Below are 21,386 nucleotides of genomic sequence, written 5' to 3'. Positions count from 1 at the left end.
GTGCAGCAATTCTGTTTCAACCCGAGGCCTCGAATGATGTCCGAGAATTCTAAGTTCTGCTCGCGAAGCAGGGAAACTCCTGGATGCACAAGGATGTATCTCCAGGAAGAGGCACAGCAAATCCGCCTAAACTCGCCCTGTCGGTACACGTGCGAAAACGCGGAGAAAGAATCTGCGTCTTAGGTCGCAGAACGAAACTGGAGTATGACCGAAGTCATACTCCACAACGATTCCGAAAGAGTGAGACTAAGTCGCAAGACCGTCCGATTCTCATGAACATCAGATCCCGAATGCCATGCGCCCGTGCAACGCAAGAGCGAATCCAACGTGACTCAGCTCACCACTACCCTCGAAAAGTCGCGAATCAGCACTCAATATTGATTCCAGAATTCCTCCACACTATGTCAGAACATCATTCGCGCCGTTAGCGTCCGTTCCCTCCAATTTTGAGCAGGTCTTTGTGACGTCAACTGGCCTCAGTTTAAGTTGAACAACCATGCCTCTGCTATTTAGCTGGGGGCAATGAACTTGCCGTTTTACCGCCTACAGAAAACAACCTGCCAAGACCACCGGCCATCTGGCGCCAGACAGTCTCTCCCACCAGTGCACCGACCACAAGAATTCTCAGAATCATGAAGACAGTACAGTCAGTCAGCGCCAACAACCTTCGTTCAGACGCACCGGGACGGTAAACACACAATCTGGGGCGACACTCAGACAGCTCGTAGGTCGTTTCGCCGTCCATACAACAGGCGAAACTCGACCGAGGTCAGTTGCCCCGCCAGATGCTCAAGCCCATTGGTGTACGACCCTCTCCGTATTTGCCGAAGTACAGCCCCCCCCCCCCCCAACAAAAATGCAGTGTGTCCCGTCCTCCGGTGCTCGCCTTGCCACAAGCCACCCAGAGAAAAGAAAACTAAAAGCAAGACCACACACAGTTCCTAACATGCATAGCAGTCAAGTGAAAAGTAATTTGAGATATCAGTACAAATACTCTCATCAGAATGATCTTATTCGGCCGGCTCCCACCGTGAAATGATACAAAACATTAATAAAATGCGTGAAAATGAGAGGCGAAATGCAAAAGAAGGCATGGGACCTCTCCACAAGTGAACCTGAGTTTGGAGCGCCGATTTCCGCGTCAAGCAGGATCCTGTTTTCAGGTCAAGCTTGATCTGAGGTTATTTACTGTCTCAACCCAAGGATAAATGCTTCCTTCATACAACTGGTTGCAGAAGTAGCAAGCGAACTGTATAGCATTGCCCATGACAAACATGAAGCGAACACTAATCATTCTAGCATACCTATTCAAGGGCGTCGACTTTCGAAAACATAGGTGGGTGTCTATCAATGGCGGAATGTAGTATATGTTTTCTGGGGAGTCTTGATAGATTTTAAAATGCTTCTCTTTCCTTTATAATCTTCTATGAACACTGCCTGTGTCAAAGATCTGTATTGTGATAAAGTAAAGTATACCAGTACTATTAGAGTATGTTGAGACTGCGCTAGCTCAATCGGTAAGGCAGCTGACTTAAATGCAACAGAAATGACATCAAACTCGCCTTCAGATGTATTTGGACGAACCTACAGACTCAAAGGCGCAATGTATACAATATGGATCCGCCTACAAAAACAAAAATCTTGACCCCCTAACATAAAATGTACAACTTATCATTAATTAATGTAACTTTTATTACGGCGGTTAAAAATAGAAATTGGAGTGTGTTGTAAAATCCCATGTAATATAAACAAAGAGGTCATTCGTTTATTATATTCAAAGTATTAAACAAAAGTTATTAATAGTTATAAATGTTTTTATAAATTAAATACATTATAGTGATTGGCAGTCACTATCAACAAGCATAGATCTATAGATCTATCTATTGTTTGATTGCTTTGTACGTATAAAACCCGATTGTAATCAAATTGACCTCTAGAGAAACTGGACCATGGGGTGAACTTTCTGTCATGGAAGGTATTGATTATTTCACTGCCATCAACAGATCATTTTGAATACTGTGGAGGCTGAGTTCACTAACTCTGTCTTGGGTCATAAAACTCCACAGACTGTTCTTTACGAGTTTCAAAAATAAGCATTCAGCTGAAGAAACAGCAAAAGGAATAGTTAAAAACAGGCAACATTTTATACACTAATCTGGAACGCTATAGCTAAGATTGAATTCTCTGTTACTGACAGTTCTGTCAATTAACTGTCCAGGTTAATGAGGCTATTTCTTATTTCTGAGCTTTTTTGGTCTGGGAATTTACTGGATAAATCCTCCTCACATTCATTTCCAAGAATTACTACTGCAGTCTCTTCGTCGGAAACAGAATTTCTAAATTTTGTGAAAACAATTTCGAAGAAATAGTTAACGTTATGCATACCCTGAAATTTGCTCTTTTATTTGCCATTAAAATGTCCCACTTCTTCTTCAAAGTTGTAGCGTATGACACTCCTTCTTAAAAATTTTACTGATAGCAAGATAAATTATCAGCTGCATCTGAACAAGAGAACACGCTTTATCAAGCTCTACATTTTCCCACTGCAATATCTGAGATGCTAAATTGCAGAGATTTTATCGCAGCGCTATCTGAAAAATGAATTTACATCTCTCTAATTGGTTTTCCGAAACAACCGCTTGTTCTCTTCCTTCTCTTTACTTAAAGCTGCACTAAACTGCACTCGAACAGGGCTTGGAAGGCCCAACGGTTACCGACCGGCTGCCATGTCATCCTCACTCAAAGGGGTCACTGTATGCGGTTATGGAGGGGCATGTGCTCAGCACACCGCTCTCCCGGCCGTATGTCAGTTTACGAGACCGGAGCCGCTACTTCTCAGCCAAGCAGCTCCTCAGTTTGCCTCACAAGGGCTGAGTGTACACCGCTGGCCAACTGCACTCGGCAGACTGGGTGGTCACCCATCCAAGTGCTAGCACAGCCCGACAGAGCTGAACTTCAGTCATCTGACGGGAACCGGCGTTACCACTGCGGGAGGACCGTTGGCTTCCCTTTACTTAGATGTCAATATTATTATTTACTGGGCCTTAAGTAGCCTAATAGACGTAAGCATAACGGATGGCTTTTACAGACTGGTCTCACAAGGACCAACGTGTCGGACGAAGCTTTTTTAAGGTACAGGAAGATACCAGAAGTTTCCATCTTTTAATTGTATGATTGACGGAAAGATTCAACGTTTCTACTACGTCGTAAAAGGACCTTACTTCTTGAATTCCACATGTAGCATCGTTATAAGTTGCTAGACATAAAGTGAGCACTTCACAATGCACATATTTTGCAGTCTTTTGTCTTTCTTGAATTCACGTTCTGATCACTTTGCGTATGGCTGACATCTTGGCACCGTAACTGCAGCATTTAGTTAAAAAGTCCCCTTTCATCTATTGGACTAAGCATATCCTTTTCTGGTCCTAATGCACCTTCATCTTCACGAAAACTTAAAAAGCTTTCATTTATCTTCATGTGACAGGGCTTTGCACTGTAACATATCTAAATATCTGAGTTAACTCCTTTTTTTAGTGTGATATGTTGCTCGTGTAATAATATAAAATTATAAGGCATCATTATTATCACAAATAATTTTTTCAACGGCACAGGATAGGATATTCTGAATTGAAGGGCTAAGGTATTTTTGCGTATAGGCCTATTTTCGTTTACATATTAGATCGAGTAATACCGGATTCTACTTTGTGAGAAATTTGCTGGTTCCTAAACAGCTTACTCTGTTGGATTTTCCTGTTTTCTCCCTGTCCCCGAAAAGCTATGTTATTCGATTCCGTTCATATTCACCATGAGCTCAAGCCCCTATTCATCCGTTCTGACTTTTCGTTAGTTATGAATACATACCGGCCTCAAATGTGATCTTCTTACACCACCAGATGGGCAACCTCCCACCTCGAAACACTTCCCTCCAAGCTGAAGGATTTTGTCAGGCAAATAACTTTTTAGTTATAACATAATCTGGGCGGTCATTTGTATAGTCCACCATATTAACAGGCCTAATTACATTAATAGCGATTTTGCTACTGTCTTCTTCTTCGCCTTAATACTTCCTGTTATAACTTCTCTCTTCATAATACCACTGACTTGTAACACTGCAAATTTCTGTAACCGTTGTTCTAAACTGAGTGGACTTGCCGTTATAACATCATTACTTCTTCCCGGATAATTGATGGTGTTGTCGAATAAAGATATGGCAAAAGTAAAATGTTCAGACACATGTGCATTACACAGTCTCCGGTACACAAAACATCTAAAATGGCTGATTATTTATCTAAATGAGATATTTTAGTATGCATATTGATTGTTGTCATTGTTTTGTTATAACTAATCTGTGCCACACTTTTGTGAGGTGCAAGGAACATGGTGCAATCAGAGTGTTACGAGAGACGGCAAAGACAAGGATTTTTTTTGTACTCTGTGCTAAAACTCTTCCCTTCACCTTCTCCCTCTCCTTGTTGTATGTTTTGCGCCTACATCCGGAGACTGACACTTTTGAACGAATGAAGCGGTTTCTCTTTTCTCATCTCTATAATGTAAAGTATCTGTCCTTACTTTATCCTTCTCTTTCGATGATTCTTCCCTTTACCTTTCCCGCTGCGGCGTTTGATAAATTTTGCTTTCTTTCCTTATCTTTGTTCATCCCTTTTTCTTTCTTTCCTCCCTGTGCGTCTGAAGACAAACCCACGTGTTCTCATACGTAGCCAGTGACGGGGTGACGCGTAATTCCCCACCTCGGGTAGACAAGTAAGACACATACGTACCACCTGGTAAAGGCCAGACCCAGGGAGGGGTGATTACTTGAGCTGGTACCTTCCAAACTTGCCGATTGTTCCCTCCGTCCGTTTCTTGGGAGCTGTGAACTGAGGTGTGGACAATCACTCAGAGAGGGCCCCCACTAGGAAGGAGCACGTTATCGGAGAGACGCCAGTAATCGTGGGGGATATGTCCGCAATTGTTTCTTCTACTTCTACAATTTCTGTCCACAAGATAAAACTAGATGACTCTCAGCCACAGAAAATTCTTCAATCAGTGCCAAAGTTCCTAGTTGTTTCTCGGTCTGATGGTCAAGACTTCTTAACAGTAAACACTTTCATTTTTCAGAAAGGTGTCGACACAACTGCAGATCTTGTAGTCTTGGTTCCAGTTACGAAGTGGCGCCTTGTTATTAGAAACAGGCAAAAAATTGCTTCGAACTACACTGTTGCAGGCCTTCCCTGTCTGGGTGGAAGCTCACCATGCTTTAAACTCAAGCCACAGTGTGGTTTATACAAGATCACTCGATGGATTATCAAATGAGGACATTCAAAATTACCTGTGTGATCAGGGAGTAACGGCCGTACATTGAGTAATGAAATGGATTGAGAAGGAATTGGTACCAACCCTCACTCTCTTCTTGACGTTTGACAGAGTTCAGCTTCCATTGAACATTGAAACAGGATATGAGATAATTTCAGTTCGCCCTTACATCCCCAATCCTACGCATTTCTGTCAGTATCAGAGGTTTAATCGTTCCAGCCAGTCATGTTCCAATATGGCCAAATGTGTTACCTGTGGTAGAGATGCCCTTGAGGGTGATTGTCCACCACTATCCCCTCATTGCATCATCTGTATGGGCCACCACGCTGCTTCTTCTAGAGACCGTCCTATTTTTAAAAAATAACGAATTATTTTAGGAAACCTGAGTGAAGGAGTGTTATTCGTCAGTAGTAAGCCCATTGTTCTCTCAGAGGGTAAATATAGCACTGTCCTCACCTCTCCTCCACCTACTAAGGAGGTAGCCATGCAGACTTGCGATCTCACCTTTAGCGCCACGGTCGTCATATCGACCAGCCCAAAGATCGCCCACCTCCCCATTATCACCTGCTGACTCTAGGACTTAACCTTCATCGGCTCCTGCTAAATCATGGGCCCCAAAATCGGACGCCTGGACTACCAAAAAGAGCCTACTCGAAGATTTTTTATGTAGCCAGACCTCACAATCATCTACTATTCCTTCATCTCAAAATCCTGCTTCAAAGTAGGCTCATAAGTAACACAGTTCCTCTGCCATGGCATGTCTCTTCTAAAGCGCCACCCAGCGGTATCCGCCCTCTGCCATCTTCTGTGTTCTCAGAGATGCAAAGCTGGTGGCCGATCAACAACCTGATTAGTAGCGGCAAGAGCTACTCCCAAACAATATATGGGTCAGGATCTTCTGCCTCTGACTAAATGCCATTCCATCTCATTGGCCACCAGCACTCAGTGGTCGCTGACCTTACGGCTACCATAGTGAGATTTTTCCTTTTTCTTCCACCATATGTCAATTATCCTTTTGCAATATGTCTTCCCTCATTTCCAATCAGTCTGGTTTGATCTCCTCTCTGTTGCTGGTGTTCTGGCACACAGGGGACTTATGATGCTATCCAGGATCACCCAATTCACTTACACTTCCTTCCAAGCTGGCGTTGGCGCTGTACATCTTTCCCTTCTCTGTTTGTACCATATACATCTCATCGTCCCCAGCAGTGACAATACCCGATGTGCTTCATCTCCTTGGTCAGTCCCCACCCCCCTACTTACTGGTATGGGACTTCAAAGCTGACCAGCCACTTTGGGGATCTCTGTGTCCTTATCCGAGATGCTCCCTATTGATTGACCTCTTCCACGAAGCGATTCTTGTTTGCCTCAGCACTGGGGAACCCACATTTTTGTCTGCCTCCACGTCAACCTACTCTCATTTTGACCTTGAATGGTTCGCTGCTGATACATGCTTGAGTGACCAATTTCCATGACTCCTTCGATGACAGCCACAAGTGCCATCTATGTGCCTAAGGCGCTGGAAGTTTTCCCAAGCCCATTGGACACTTTTCTCCTCTCTAGCAACATTTGATGACCATAAATTTCCTAGCATTGACGATCAGGTCACTCATGTTACGAAAGTTATTCTTACAGCTATGGAACGTTCAGTACCTTATACCTCCCCATTGCCCATGAGCCCCCGGTTCCTTGGTGGAACGAAGCGTGCTGTGACGCAGTACGTGAGCAGTGACATGCCCTTCGCGTTTTCCTCCATCATCTTATGTTGGCCAACTGTATCTGCCATAAGCAGTTACGTGCGCAATGTTGTGCAATACCAAGAAGGCAAGCTGGGACTTCTTTATTAGCTCCTTTAATACCTACACTCCCACATCAATTGTTTGGAGTCGAATCCGACTGTAACGTGCACATCAAGCCTTCCCTGACCTCTGGGCTAACTGTCATGCAGGATTCCTTAGTGGATCCACTCGCAATGTATAACTCATTGGGTCGACACTTTTCTGAGATTTTGAGCTTTTCTACTTACCCACCAGCATTTCTGCCAAAGAAACGATTAGCTGAAGAGCGACCTCTTGCTTTTTCCTCTCAAAGTCGTGAAAGCTATAATGCTGTTTTTCCTATGCTGGAACTCAGACATGCACTCTCCCCCTCTCGCTCTTCTGCATTGGGATATGATGATATCGACGTCCAAATGTTGCTGCACCTATCATATCCTAGTTATGATACCTCCTTCGCCTTTGTAACTGACTTTAGGCCAACAGTAACTTTCCCATAAGATGGCGGGAAGCAATCGTCATTCCTGTTGCAAAACCGGGAAAGGACAAACATCTCCCCTCCAGCTATCGCCCAATCTCTCTCACACGTAGGGTTTGTAATGTTTTGGAGCCTATGGTAAATTGCCATTTAGGGTGGTGGCTGGAATCCCGAAGCCTTTTAACAACTGACCAATGCGGTTTCCGACAGCATCGTTCTGCCGTTGATCATCTTGTTGCTCTCCCCACTTATATCATTTACAATTTCCTCAGGAAACGCCAAATTGTAGCTGTATTATTTGATCCGGAGGGGGCAGACGTAATCCACACATCGTTCTCTTGGGCTTTCGTGGTTGGCAACCCCTTTTCATTCGTTAATTTATGACAGAGCGTACATTTAAGGTGCGGGTGAACACTACTCCGTACTTTCTCCCAAGAACACAGGGTGCCCCAGGGCTCCATGCTAAGTGTTGTACTTTTTGCCATCGCCATAGACCCAGTTATGGATTGCCTCCTTCCCGATGTCTCAGGCTCGCTTTTTGTCGATGATTTTGCAGTCTACTACAGCTCTCAATGGACCAGCCTTTTCGGACCTTATCTTCAAGGATATATCGATCACCTCCACTCATAAAGCATCTACACTGGCTTCCAGTAAGATCGTCAGTGTAAATTTTTGGCGTCGTACGAAGTTTTATCCACGTTCCCTACGCATAGGCTCTGTAGACCTTCCGTTACTGACGTCGCCAAATTCTTGGGACATGTTTGAGAGTGAGCTGTTCTTCCGACGTTTCAAATCTTTCGGCTCACTATCTCCGATCCCTCAACACGCTCCATGTTCTGAGTGGTATCTACTGGGGAACAGACAGTGTTCCTCCTCTGTGCAGATCGCGCCTTAGTGCGCTCGAAATTGGATTATAAAAGCATAGTTTACGTCTCTACATGGCTGCCTTTTCTTCAGCGTCTACATTCTGTCCACCACTGTGGACAGCGTTTAACATCTCGAGTTTTTACACTAGCCCCATGGAGAGCCTTTACGCTTAGACTGCTGACACTCCACAGTTCAGTTGGTGAGCTGTCCTTCTGAGTCGTTACGCTAGTCGTCTATCTTCCGTGTCTGCTCATATGACCCATGCCCTTTCTTTCGACCCCTCCTTGGATTTAGGGTATGCTGACAGCCCTTCCTCTCTACTATCACTGGGAATCTGCTTCTGTCAACTGCTACACTCACCACCTTGGCTTCTCCCTCGGACCTGCCTTCTCCGTGACCTTTCTCACCTTCCCAAGGTTAGCACCCCCCAACTTTATTGTTGGGCATTTGCTGCTCTGTTTGCACAAATGGAGGATGCCACATTTATTTACATGGCTCCAAGAGCACCTTTGGTGTTGGGAATGTCTATATTATTGACAACACCCCTATTAGATCTTGGCTTCCCGACCATCTCTCTATCCCATCCACCCTCTGGTCCACTGGATTCAGGACTGCCTACACATACACCACTCAGGTGGCATCTCTGTGGCATTCTTCTGGATCCTAGGGCATGTTGGTATGTGTGGAAACGAGGGAGCCGATACAGAAGCAAAGGCTGCTGTCTCTCTTCCTCGGCCCACTGTTCGCATGGTTCCCTTTGCCAATATACAGAACGTGTTATGTTATCGTGTTGCTCTTTTCTGGCACACACACACACACACACACACACACACACACACACACACACACATTGTTCTGTACATCTGGATAATAAATATCGGGACACAAACCTTCTTCCCTGTGCTTGGACATCATCATCCCGGCCTCGTTGTTGGGAGGAGAATATTTTAAAACTAGACTCCAACACTGTCTTTTTAGCCATCGACATGTTTCTAAGTGGCGACTCTCCCCTGCTCTGTCCCCACTGCTCTCAAGAGACACCATTTACTTGAGTGCCCCTATTTTAATCCGCTATATGCCTGTTTACAGCTGTCGCCTGATATTCTCCCCTTTTAGAAGATGATGCACGCTCAGCTGATGGCGTCCTTGCGTTTATAAGTGTTAGTGAGATTCTTCTTTTGAAGCTCGTTTCGGGGAAAACATTCCCACTTCAGTAGCACTTTTCTAAGATTTCTTTCCGTTTCCAGTGCCCCTCCTCCAGTTTTGCTCCCATTGCTGCTGATTTATATTCCTGTTTTTACCCTTCACCGAGCCACAGAATGGGCGGTCGTGACGTTAGCTGTTTTGTGCCCTAAAACTATAGTAAAAAAAGTAACAACAGGCATGATAAACAGAAACTCAGCCTGCAGTAGATCACATTTCTCTCTGTCAACACATTTAGAGTGCTGAGATCACATCATTTATTGCTGGGAAGAGGGGTGCAGGGGCAGCCTCTTTACCCCAGAGCAGTATTTGCATCCAAAGTTTTCAGTTATTTGTTGGATATAATCCAATCATTGTCTCCCTCTACAGGTTTTACTCTCTACTGCTTTCATGGCGTTTATTTACTGATGTCTACACATGTATCCTATTATGCAATCCCTTCTTTTCACAGTTTTCCATGTACTGCCAGTATCATAAATCCTGCAGAGAACTTCTGCAGTTCCTTTATTCAGTTCACCTTATTCTCAACATCCCCATTTTGAATGCTCCAGTTCTCTTCTCTTCCTGTATCTCCCATAACCCATGATTAACTTTCATACAATACTGTGCTCCGAATGTACATTCTCACATATTTCGTCATCAGATCGCGGCCTATCTTTGGTACCAGAAATCCCAATTTTTCCTAAAAAGATGTTTTCCTGTGTTACTTTACTTCTTGTAACAACCTGGCTTTGTCTTTTTGTGAAAATTTGCATCCCAGGTAGCAGAATCACTTAAATTCCCTTACGTTGTGGTCTCTAATTTTAATAAGTTTGTCACTGAGCTGTTCCGCTGCTCTACGATACTTTCATCTTTCTTTGTTCAAATCACAATTCTGTGCTCATCCAACTGTTCACTGCATTCAACAGGTCTGGTAATTCTTCTTCACTTTTGGTGAACATGGTAATATCACCAGTGAATTTTATTAATGCAATACCTTTTCCCTCAGTTTTAATTTAATTCCTGTGAAGTTTATTCAGTTCCAAAAACGATTCCTTGATGTTAAGATTGAATAACTGGGGAGACTAACTGAATCCCTGTATTTCCACTTTTTAGTCATATTACTTTTTTAAATTTTTTACTGTTCCTTGTTGATTATTGTATATTCAGTTACGTATATAATCTTCCTGTCGTGTAAAAAATTTGTATTTTTAGAATTTCACGTGCCACACTATTTTACATTGTCAATCTTTTTGAAGGTGGGCTAATCCAAAGAAGTTTCCGTTGATATTCCTTACGCCTTGCTTCCCTTATCAAATGCAAGATCAGATCTACCTTTCTGAACCCTTTACCTTTGTTAAATACAATCTTTTCGTTCTCTAATTGATCCTCAGTTTTTCCTTCCGTTCTTCTACATATTAATCTTGCCCGAAATTCGAATTCATTAGCTGTTTAGCTCATTGTGCAAAAGCTTTTGCATTCACCGGTCCTTCCTCGCATCTCAAGTGTGCAGATGATATTTTTAGGGAAGGCTGCTGGTTTATCTCTAATGTCAGAGATGGTACAGATGAAGTTGAACAGTCGTTTCATTGCAACCTTCTGCAAGCATCATATAAGTTCCAAAGGAATGTTATTTAATCATTCTGCTTGGTTTTTATGCTAGTCTTCCTCTGTTATTCTCTGGGTCTAATGACTAATGTTTCCCAAATCGACTTTCATTTCTCCTCCTATGGCGTCATCCAGTAGTTCGTTTCCCTCATGAAGGTGCTGCTCTGCGTACCATTGTCATTGTACTGATGAGCAAATCCCACAGAGGACAATTCAGTAATGACAGCACATGTTAGGCCAAATGTCTTGAAATTTTTCCTGGATATGATATCCCAGAGATCATACACATTTCAAAACTTGTTGTTGAATAAGAAATTTTCTTAGTCGCCCAATGTGTTACTGTGATACTTTTCGAAGTTTCGAAATGTCACTTGTCCTTACCATTTTACTATCTGTTACTATTATAACAGTTATAAAGATAGACACTCATACAAATGCCTGTACCTGAAGCACATTGTTTGCTCCATACTGTTTGGTTTCAGGTGCCACACATCATGGATTGGTATCCACCCAATCCTAGGACGTTTATTCTGTATAGTAAAAGACAATATAGAAAAGGGAGCAGACGAACTGCAACACAGTTACGTTCTGTGGGCTACATACGAATAGCCACAACCCACTCGCATGGTACAACTTGATGTGATTGTCACTGCCAAGTCGTTTGCACTATCTGGACAGCTACTCTTGTTGTCAGCGTGTGTTCTGGGTTTGTGTGTGTGTTTGTGTTTGTGTGTGTAGGCCCACCGCCACCACCAATGCCGGCGCGTCCCGCCAGTCTCTTATTGCTGTCTCTCACATGGGGTGAGTTCCCTCATTAAAGTGTAAATTCTCAGTCTAAATTTAGTTTTCATCAAAGTGAAGTGGAAATAAAATCAGAACATACAGTCAGATGAATAATAGGGTGGTATCCACAGGATCAGGTCGTAGTATCATGAGAGAGGGGTTAATTAAGAACAGGTTGGTAGGGGAAATAGTGATTTATTGTCAACAGTTCAGTGATTAATCTGATCAAAATCAGCAAACCGATGCCAACAATAATTCAGACAATGCCGTACACAGAAAATCTAGTCGCAGGGAGAGAGTATGAGTGCACTGAATATGAAACACGCTGCATCACAAGAGATGTATTGGAATGGTCTAGTAGGGGTCAGGCAAACATACGTTTAGGAGACCATTTCGGGTGCTTGGCAGGATTGAGAGAGGAGAAAGAACCCAATAATTTGCCATGACATTTCTGCTAGTAGAAAGAAATATACTCGCCAAGCACCAAACAGAAGCAAACGTCAGCAGAGCCTCAACTTGTAACTGTAATTTTGGTGCTCACGGCGCTCTAAACCTGTTGCTCAAACTGACAGAAACATCATCTACAGCGGGCAGAGCTTTTGCTTCGCATATTTGTGGTTACTGGGACTGGCTGTTACGCCAAAGTCCACAATCATTTGTGGTACGCATTCCTGTCTCTGTCTTGCCCAACAGTCTCCTACACTCCTACACTCTCCAGCTACCTCTAGCACCATGGCAGTTATTCCCTGATGCCTTTACATGTAACCTATTACCCAGATGCTTGTACTTGTCACACTTTCCCGCATATCGCTGTCCTCACCTATTCAGCACAGACGTTCCAGAGTTCCTGTGTTATAAGTTCACCTAATTTCAACCTCCTCCTAAAGCACCGCATTTAGAATTCCCCAATTCCCGTCCTGTTTTTCCCGTAATCCACGAGTCATTTTCATGCACTACTGTGCTGCAATCGTACATTCAGATTTGTCTTCCACAAATTAAAGCATCTTTGGTATTAGTAACTTTGTTTTGTGAGGAAATTTCTGTTTTTCTATGCTACTTTACTCCATACAACAACCATGCTTTGTCCCTTAGCGTGAAATGGCTTCATGGGTAGAAGAATTAAAATAAATATAATTCATCTACTTTGTGGTTCTTAATTCTGAAGTAAACTTTGCCACCAATGTTATTTCTGCCACTTCTCAATACTTTCCTCTTTCTTCTGTTCATTAATCCTAATTCGGTGCTCATTGCACTGTTCATTACATTCACCAACTCCTTCTCACTTCCAGTGAACAAAGAAATATCACCAGTGCATTTTACCAACATAGTCCTATTCACTTTCAATTTAAATGAAATTCCTGGAAGTTTCTTCAATTCCACCATCCATCCTTCAGTGTTCAGTCCGAACATCTGTGGAGACTACCTGCATCCGCGTCTTTCACCATCTTTCATCAGAGTACCAGTCCTTGTTGATTATTGTACATATTATGTTACCTGCGTCTCCCTTTGTCTCATATCCATTTTTAAAGAAAAAATTCGTACATTTTCACTGTTTCACATTGTCGGTCGTCATTTAAAGATTTACAAATCCAATAAAGATCTCTTGATTTTTCTTATTAATTTCTTCCTCAATCAAGTCGAAGTTCAGCTCGGCCGCCCTGGATCCTTTGCTCCAAATTTAGCGTACTCAAACCGGTCCTCAGCTTTGTCTTCCATTCTCCTGTGCGTTGTTACCATTCTTGTCAGTAATTTGGCCTTGCGCGTTTCCAGAATGTTTGGATTATCCTTTTCCGCAAGTCCGTTGTTATAACTCCTGTCTCATGGATTATAAAGACCAATGTGAATACTCATCTGATTGCCATGTTCCCCAATAGTCATGTGTTCCGAAGGAATATTAACTGACCATTTTGGCTTGTTTGTATGCGACTTTTCTGTAGCGGTGTTAAAATGTGACTTAACGGTCAGTCCCCCACGTTTTCCAATTAAGCTTTCATTTTTTCTTATGTCTTCAGATAGCTCCTCCCACTCATAAAGGTCTCTAACGTACCGTTTTCTGCCATCTGTTTTTCCCTGCACGTTTAACAGAGGAATTCCTTTCGAACTCTTGTTGACACTTGTGCATTTAGTTTCACTGAAGGTTGTTCCGACTTTCTCATGTGCCGAATGTGTGCTTCCTACGTTCATTTCTTCTAATTCTTCGTGCAGTCATTCTGCTTTTACGTCCCTCAAATTTCTACTGATTTCATTTCTTAGTAACCCATAATGCTGTATTCCTGCCGTGTCATTTTCCTTTTCGTCAAACAGTTCAAACGATTTCAGTTGCCTGAGACTGCAGTCATGTGTGTGAATTACGTTTGCCCGTGTGTGTGTGTGTGTGTGTGTGTGTGTGTGTGTGTGTGTGTGCGCGTGCGCGTATCTATTGTTGATGAAGGCCTATGGACGAAAGCTTCAATTGTGAGAGTCTTTTTGTTGTGCCTATCAACAACTCAGCATCTCCACCATATGGTGACTGCCAACTTTCCTTCTCATTATATTGTTACAAATATTTCTTCAGAGTTCCTCTCCTTGTACCTACATTTATTTGCCAAACTTTCGTTATTCATATTTTCGGAGACGTCAACCACTGTATGCCTGACCTACCAGCTATGGCATTCATTATCACATTATCTAGAGCTTCATAGAAATTCAAATTTCCATTCCATTACTCAGCACTTCAGTATCCATTTATTTACACATTGATTCCTCATGACAATTCTCTTAAAATTCACTTCACTCCTCATCATAACCAAATTTTGATCTGACTGCAAATCGGTTCCTTAGTACGCCTTACAATTCAATACCTGATTTCGAAGTGTGTCTGGTTGTGATGTACTCCAGCTAGAAACGTCTTTACCATCCATACATCCGCCTCCCTCCCTAAGAGCCGAAAACGCGGAGACACAGAAGCAGTCATGCAAATGTCACAGAATACAAGGTATAGCCTTGCAGCAAGTCCACCATCGAGAACATGTGGCGGAATGATGCAGGAGGGCTCCTCCACAGGGAGCGCTTGTAACAGTAACACCGACGACCTTAGCGATCGATGCTAACGTTAAACATCTGTGAGGAATTTTTGAGAAAGTTGTGGCTGTGAGGTAACCTAATGAGAACAGAACAATCAGGCTGGGATTCTTTTCAGAAACACACCAGTAGAGTATAACCAACAGTAAACAGGTGGGGTCAGGAACAGACGTTCTCCCAGCACAAAAGCCAGTAGTAACATTATGTATTAATATTGGTCACCAGCCTAATTAGGCATTCTTGTATCAAACAATATAATAAAGCAGACGGCTGTTTCTAAGGTTAACCCAACGTTCCTTCACACACACACACACACACACACACACACACACACACACACAAATTCTTTCTTTATATCTGTTCACAGTGCAACACAGTAACCAAAACCTTGCAGATAAATGTAGTAATAACTTGGAAGTCAGACAAACAAATGGCTAATGAGATAGCAAACAGTAACACATGCCTCTCCACAAAATGTACCTTAAATGAATTAGATGCAGCAGTTCATAGAATCAGTCACCAACACACATGAAACTAATAGCAGTAGTAAAGAATTCTGATTTAAATGAAGGGGTCTTTAAGTCATAATCTATAACACCATTGCTTAGTATAGGCTCTATATGCCTGTGCATTAACCAACTTGAATTAGAACAGCTAACACAGGAAGTATTTATTTCTTAAGCTCAGTCTGAAGCAACTGAACAGAATGCAAATCTAACTGCATTGGCTCTGAAGGAACCTTTACTTTGCTGCATTAACTAATTAGCCTACAACATGAGGGCCTTAAACTTTTGTGGTTTGAAGAACCATGCTTATTAACAAAACTTCACATGTGTGTATGGGAAATGGTAAGTATTCTCATCAATATTTATTAAGTGAAGCACAACAAAAACATAGCTCTCTAAATAACAAATGTGCTTTGATAAGCAGTCTTTTAACATACTCAAAATATATTTGGCTGTGCAAATGCCAACACAACATTAAAATCAAGTTCAGACACTTTCTCGTGAAATGAACAGTGATAAAACTTCGTAATTATGATCAAAGTTCATAAATGCAACAATTAATCATCTTTTTTGACTTAAAAGCCATATTACTTATCTTTTAACTAACAACTTTAATATTTTCGGGCAGCTGGTCAGGAAAGGCAAATTATTTAAGGAAATGACAGCAGATAGATGTAAAAATGCACTGGAAATGGAATATTTCTCAAAATAAAAAACTGAACTATCAACACTATAACTCCACAAATTAGAAAGAAATCACAACTATTTTTACAGCTGCCAAATAAGTCTCTGTCATAAGTTAGGACACACCGAATTGGTTTTTAATTTGGGATAATCATGGGTGTGAGGTGGAGCTTTTAGCAGCACCATGATTATTGTTAGAATCAACCATATTTCACAAATACTTGGCCCATTTACAGACTGCCAAATATAACAATTTCGTCGAAGGCAGGTGGCACTGGTGGCATAATTTGCAGCGGCTGTTAACATGGCGGCGATGCAGTCACAGCAGTACTGTTGGCCTCACTCTGCTGCAGACCTTGGCGTCGGAATTTTATTTTTACAGGTCCAAAAAGCAAGCCATGATATTAGTATCACCAAATACAGCACCCAACGCCCATAAATAACGCTCTTATTCTCATCTAGCCGCAAAACTCAAAGAATATTAGCCATAATGATGAGCTGCTGTTAACGAGATGTGAACTGCAGCACTGCTCAGCTTAGCTCTCTGGCAGATGTCACAAGACCTAATACATTCAGTGACCTTTCTACTCGCACTATTGGCAATCACTATAACATTAGCCAGGTTATCTAGACGGTACATTGGCTCACTGTGGTCCAACACTAAGCGAAAATAATCTGGCATCTGTATCAAATTGGCTAGACCAACACACCCTCCATTCGTCAGTAATGAACTCATTACTTCTGTAAAAGATATTTTTAAGAATTTTGGAATGTTTCTTAATCTGGGAATACTGTATGTTATCAAAATTTACTTCCATAGAAGTCGAATTCTCATTTTGGTGGTATCTCATGTTTTTTGTAAATTTGTTCAGTTTTCTTTTTTGCATGAAACTTCCTTCATGTAATTATTTTGTAAAGTTCCATCTTCATTGCATTCCTTGGCTACCTCATCAATAGCATTGAGACAATGCATCTGCCACATAATTTTCTGTACCCTTTACATAGCAGGTGATGTGGGTCTTGTGATCACTGGCGAAAGCGACTGGGAGAAGGTATTGGAGGTCATCAGCAAATTTGAACTTGCATCAAGTGCGAAGCTAATCAACATAAAATCATGCATCATGAAAGTGGGGTGTGGAATATTTTTGCAAAACAGACGAGACCTCAATGTGGTTGCCCATACGAAAATTTAGGATATTGACTACAGGTCTGATATCAATCGTGCTACTGCAGCAAATTCTAGGAAAATCCTTCACAGCGTTCCAGCTAGCATCGGAGAACATAGCGCGAGAAGACTCGACGACATCCAAAAGCCAGACTCTGCAGATACGAACATGGTCTCTGAAGTCAATTATGTGGCACAGGTTTTACCAGTAAAACGTGAAACAGCAGCAATATTTGTCACAGCTTTGGGTCATTTTGCAACTCTTGGTAACATTTTCAAGGTAAAGTTTGACATGTTGACCATTTCCGCTGGAAACCTGGGGGATAAAATCTCACCGATGCTACGGAAGAAGACACCCACGATCCTCATGTCCCACTTACCAGACGAAATTACTCCAACTGTCTTGAATCAAACCTTAGATGTAGAGCACATCCCCAATGGCTTTTATCATTGTTCACAATTTTCATTTGAACTCAGGTATACTCGAAACAGAGTTCGCCCATCGAATATGGTAGAAGTTAGGAACATATATGTGGAATTTATTGGGAAGCAAAAGCAGAAATGTGACTGTACAAAAGAGCTGCACTACAGTTAGAAGGTCATTTGGATAAATATCAGCAGCCCTCCCGTACGAACAACTGTGCAAACTACTAGCACAGGGCGGTAAACAGGAAAGTAGCAACCACAGCAAAGCGTGAAATCCATCTGAGAAATTCGCCAACACGCAAGAATTGCGACCTGATAGACATAGAGGAAGACACGATTGTGTGCGCTTCACCGAAGGACGTCTGGCGCGTTATCAGACAATTGATAGCCACAATAACGCGAACTCTACCTTGCCTGCCGATTTTTTGAATCCTGGCGATGTAACATGTCCATTTATAATGAAGAAATGCTGTAAACAGAGTTAAGTCATGCCCTTGGTGCTACTCACAAACGCCAAGACTGCCTGTCTAGACAAGCACAGTGTTATGCTTGGGAAAGAAAGGTCATGTACAATCCGTATGTATGCAACAGAACAAACATAAACGAAATTGTAGTCACAAGGCCCATGTAATCAATGCAGTCTAGTCAAAGCCTGCTGGAGGCATCAGCATAACTAGCAAGCGAACAGTTTCTTCAGTGCAGTTTCTTCAGTTGGCACAAAAAGTTTGTGGGAAAACTTATTGTTCATTTGCACATTAGTGGAAAACATGTGAAATTTCAGTTGTACACAAGTGTCTCAGTAACATCGCTGAATCGTAACTTTTAGGTTCCCCACGCCTGTTGTAAGTAGGTTGTTTAGGTTTTCTTATTGGTAACGCCACGTAGCGCTCTGTATGAAAATCACTGGCTGTGCTGTGTGAAGTCTGTGGCTGGTTGGCATTGTTGGATTACTCGCCATTGTAGTGTTGGGCAGCTGGATGTTAACAGCGCGTAGCGTTGCGCAGTTGGAGGTGAGCCGCCAGCAGTGGTGGATGTGGGGAAGTGAGATGGCAGATTTTTGAGAGCGGATGATCTGGACAGAGACAATACATTTGTAAGACTGGATGTCATGAACTGCTATATATATTATGACCTTTGAACACTATTAAGGTAAATACATTGTTTGTTCTCTAACAAAATCTTTCATTTGATAACTATGTCTATCTGTAGTTAGTGCCTTCAGTAGTTTGAATCTTTTATTTAGCTGGCAGTAGTGGCGCTCACTGTATTGCAGTAGTTCGAGTAACGAAGATTTTTGTGAGGTAAGTGATTTGTGAAAGGTATAGGATATTGTATGTCAGGGCCATTCTTTTGTAGGGATTATTGAAAGTCAGATTGTGTTGCACTGAAAATATTGTGTGTCAGGATAAGTACAGTCTTGTATAATTGTTCAAAAGGGGACGTTTCATACTGTATAAACCTAGCACGTACCTGATGGCTTATAACAGACAAGACATTCCTGTTCTCAGAACACGTACTTTGCTTGTCATGTATCGCTCACATTCGCGAACTTTAACTTTCAGTGTGCTACAATCATGCGATTGTGAGAACTTATTTGGCCTTGACTCATTTGATTTGTTTGGCTTTCAAATTCAGTACAATGTGCTCGCATTCAATGCTAAAGACAGTGTAGCTAGTTTGCTAAAAGAATTCCCTTAACTCTTTTCTGAACGTTTAGGCAAGGCTAACAGTTTTGTTCCACATATTGGTCTACTATGAATTTCTATGGTCAACGTAAATTTTGCCAGGCTAGAACTGTTTCTATTGCATTACTGGACGAAATAGCCGCTGGAAATAAAGAATTGCAAGCTATCGGAGCTATTGTTCCCATTGGTTTTTCTTCCAAACTTTCAGGTCGCATTCGCCTCTGCTTCGACTTCAAGTGCATGGTCAACCCACAAACTGTGATTCATACTTACTCCTTACCTCGCTCAGAGGATCTCTTTGATAGATTAGGCGCTGGTCACTACTATTCAAAAATTGATTTGTGTGATGCGCGTCTTCAAATAACGCTCGATGAAGAATCTCGAAAAGTGTGTATAGTGAATACTCATTTGCGCTTGTTTAAATATTTGCGTTTGCCTAGTGGCAGTGCTTCTACACATGATGTTTTCCAATGTTATTAGGAACAGCTGACTGCTCAAGTGCCAAACTGTTCAAACTATTTAGACGATATTGTTGTAGCAGGTCGTACACCCGAAGAACACACTGCAAATTTGCGTGCTTTGTGTGTTACCTGATGCAGGACTAAAGTGTAGACTGGACAAGTGTGATTCTTTTTTAAACATGAGTTACAGTATGTTGGTCATGTCATAAACAGTCAAGGTTTACATCCTCTTCAATAGCATTTGTTAGTCATACGAGACCTGCCAGTTCCTCGCTATGTCACAGAATTGCAGTCAGTTTTAGGGAAAATGAACTATTATTCTCGGTTAATACCGAATGCTGCAGAAATTGGAGCTCTATTCGCCCGCTTGCGTCGCAAGCATGTCCCCTTTGTTTGAACACATAAGTGCCAAGTAGCTTTTCGAGAACTTTAAGATGCGTTGCTCAGTGATCGATGCTTAGTTGACTTTGATCCTGACAAATCAACTGTATTGCCAGTTGACGCTTCCTCTTATGGACTCGGTGCAGTTCTTTCACATAGATTTGGTGATAAAGACAGGCCTGTTGCATTCGCATCAAAAGTGTTTTCCAAAGCTCAGTGTAATTATTCACGAATAGAGAGAGGGGCACCGGCTATTGTGCATGGTGTCACCAAATTCCACCACTATTTGTATGGCATGAAATTCTACTTAGTAACGTATCACAAGCCTTTGCAGTCGTTGTACCTACTGGCCAAAAATTGCAATGATGGGCTTTGTTGTTGTCTCAATATCAGTACGAGATTGTAAATCTTAAGACAGATCAACATGGTAATGCGGACGTACTTTCACGTCTTACGATGGACCCTGATACAGACTTCGACGCTTCTGCAGCATTTTGTTGTCACATCGATGGTCAGGATCTGAATTGCTTCAACCTTTGCCTCTGAACAACAGCAAAATTGCACAGGCCACGGAAGCTGATTCAGATTTGGAGATTCTGCTAAACTACATTCGCACAATTTTGCCTCGCTCATAGTATAGCATTAAGAAGTCCGTAGCACGACAATACTTTGCACGTCGGCATAGCCTCGCTATAAAGCGAGGGGTGATTCTTGTTCAGAATGATAGTGGACTGACACTGGGGGATGATTACGAAACAGCGCGTCGAGACTGTACTTGGGAGGGAATGGACAGCCAAATAGAACAGGGTCACGCATGTGGGGAAATTCGGTCCGCTCCACCATACAAATTCTCTTCTTGGCCGAAATCGCAATCACCATGGCAACGTGTGCACATAGATTTTGTGGGATCTTTTTGGTTGCTTGTGGTATACGCTTATAGCAACGATTTCTCACCTCCTATCGTTCGCATCCACAAGATGGACCATCGCTGGCGGACACTGCTCCACCTGCT

The 21,386-nt window shown here is 42.3% G+C and overlaps 1 protein-coding gene across 1 annotated transcript in view; it reads left to right on the top strand.

The window, feature by feature from the left end:
- LOC124553263 overlaps positions 1–12,028 on the top strand; it is a 30,640-nt gene extending 18,612 nt beyond the window's left edge. Inside the window, exon 3 of the mRNA XM_047127149.1 lies at positions 11,962–12,028. Coding sequence (XP_046983105.1) covers positions 11,962–12,028 — 67 coding nt within the window. The remainder of the gene's footprint in view (positions 1–11,961) is intronic.
- Positions 12,029–21,386: the final 9,358 nt, after the last annotated feature.

The sequence above is a fragment of the Schistocerca americana genome, chromosome 11 (assembly GCF_021461395.2).
Source record: "Schistocerca americana isolate TAMUIC-IGC-003095 chromosome 11, iqSchAmer2.1, whole genome shotgun sequence".
Lineage (NCBI taxonomy): Eukaryota > Metazoa > Arthropoda > Insecta > Orthoptera > Acrididae > Schistocerca > Schistocerca americana.
The sequence above is the reverse complement of the archived record's forward strand: the minus strand, read 5'-3'. Positions and strand labels throughout refer to the sequence as shown.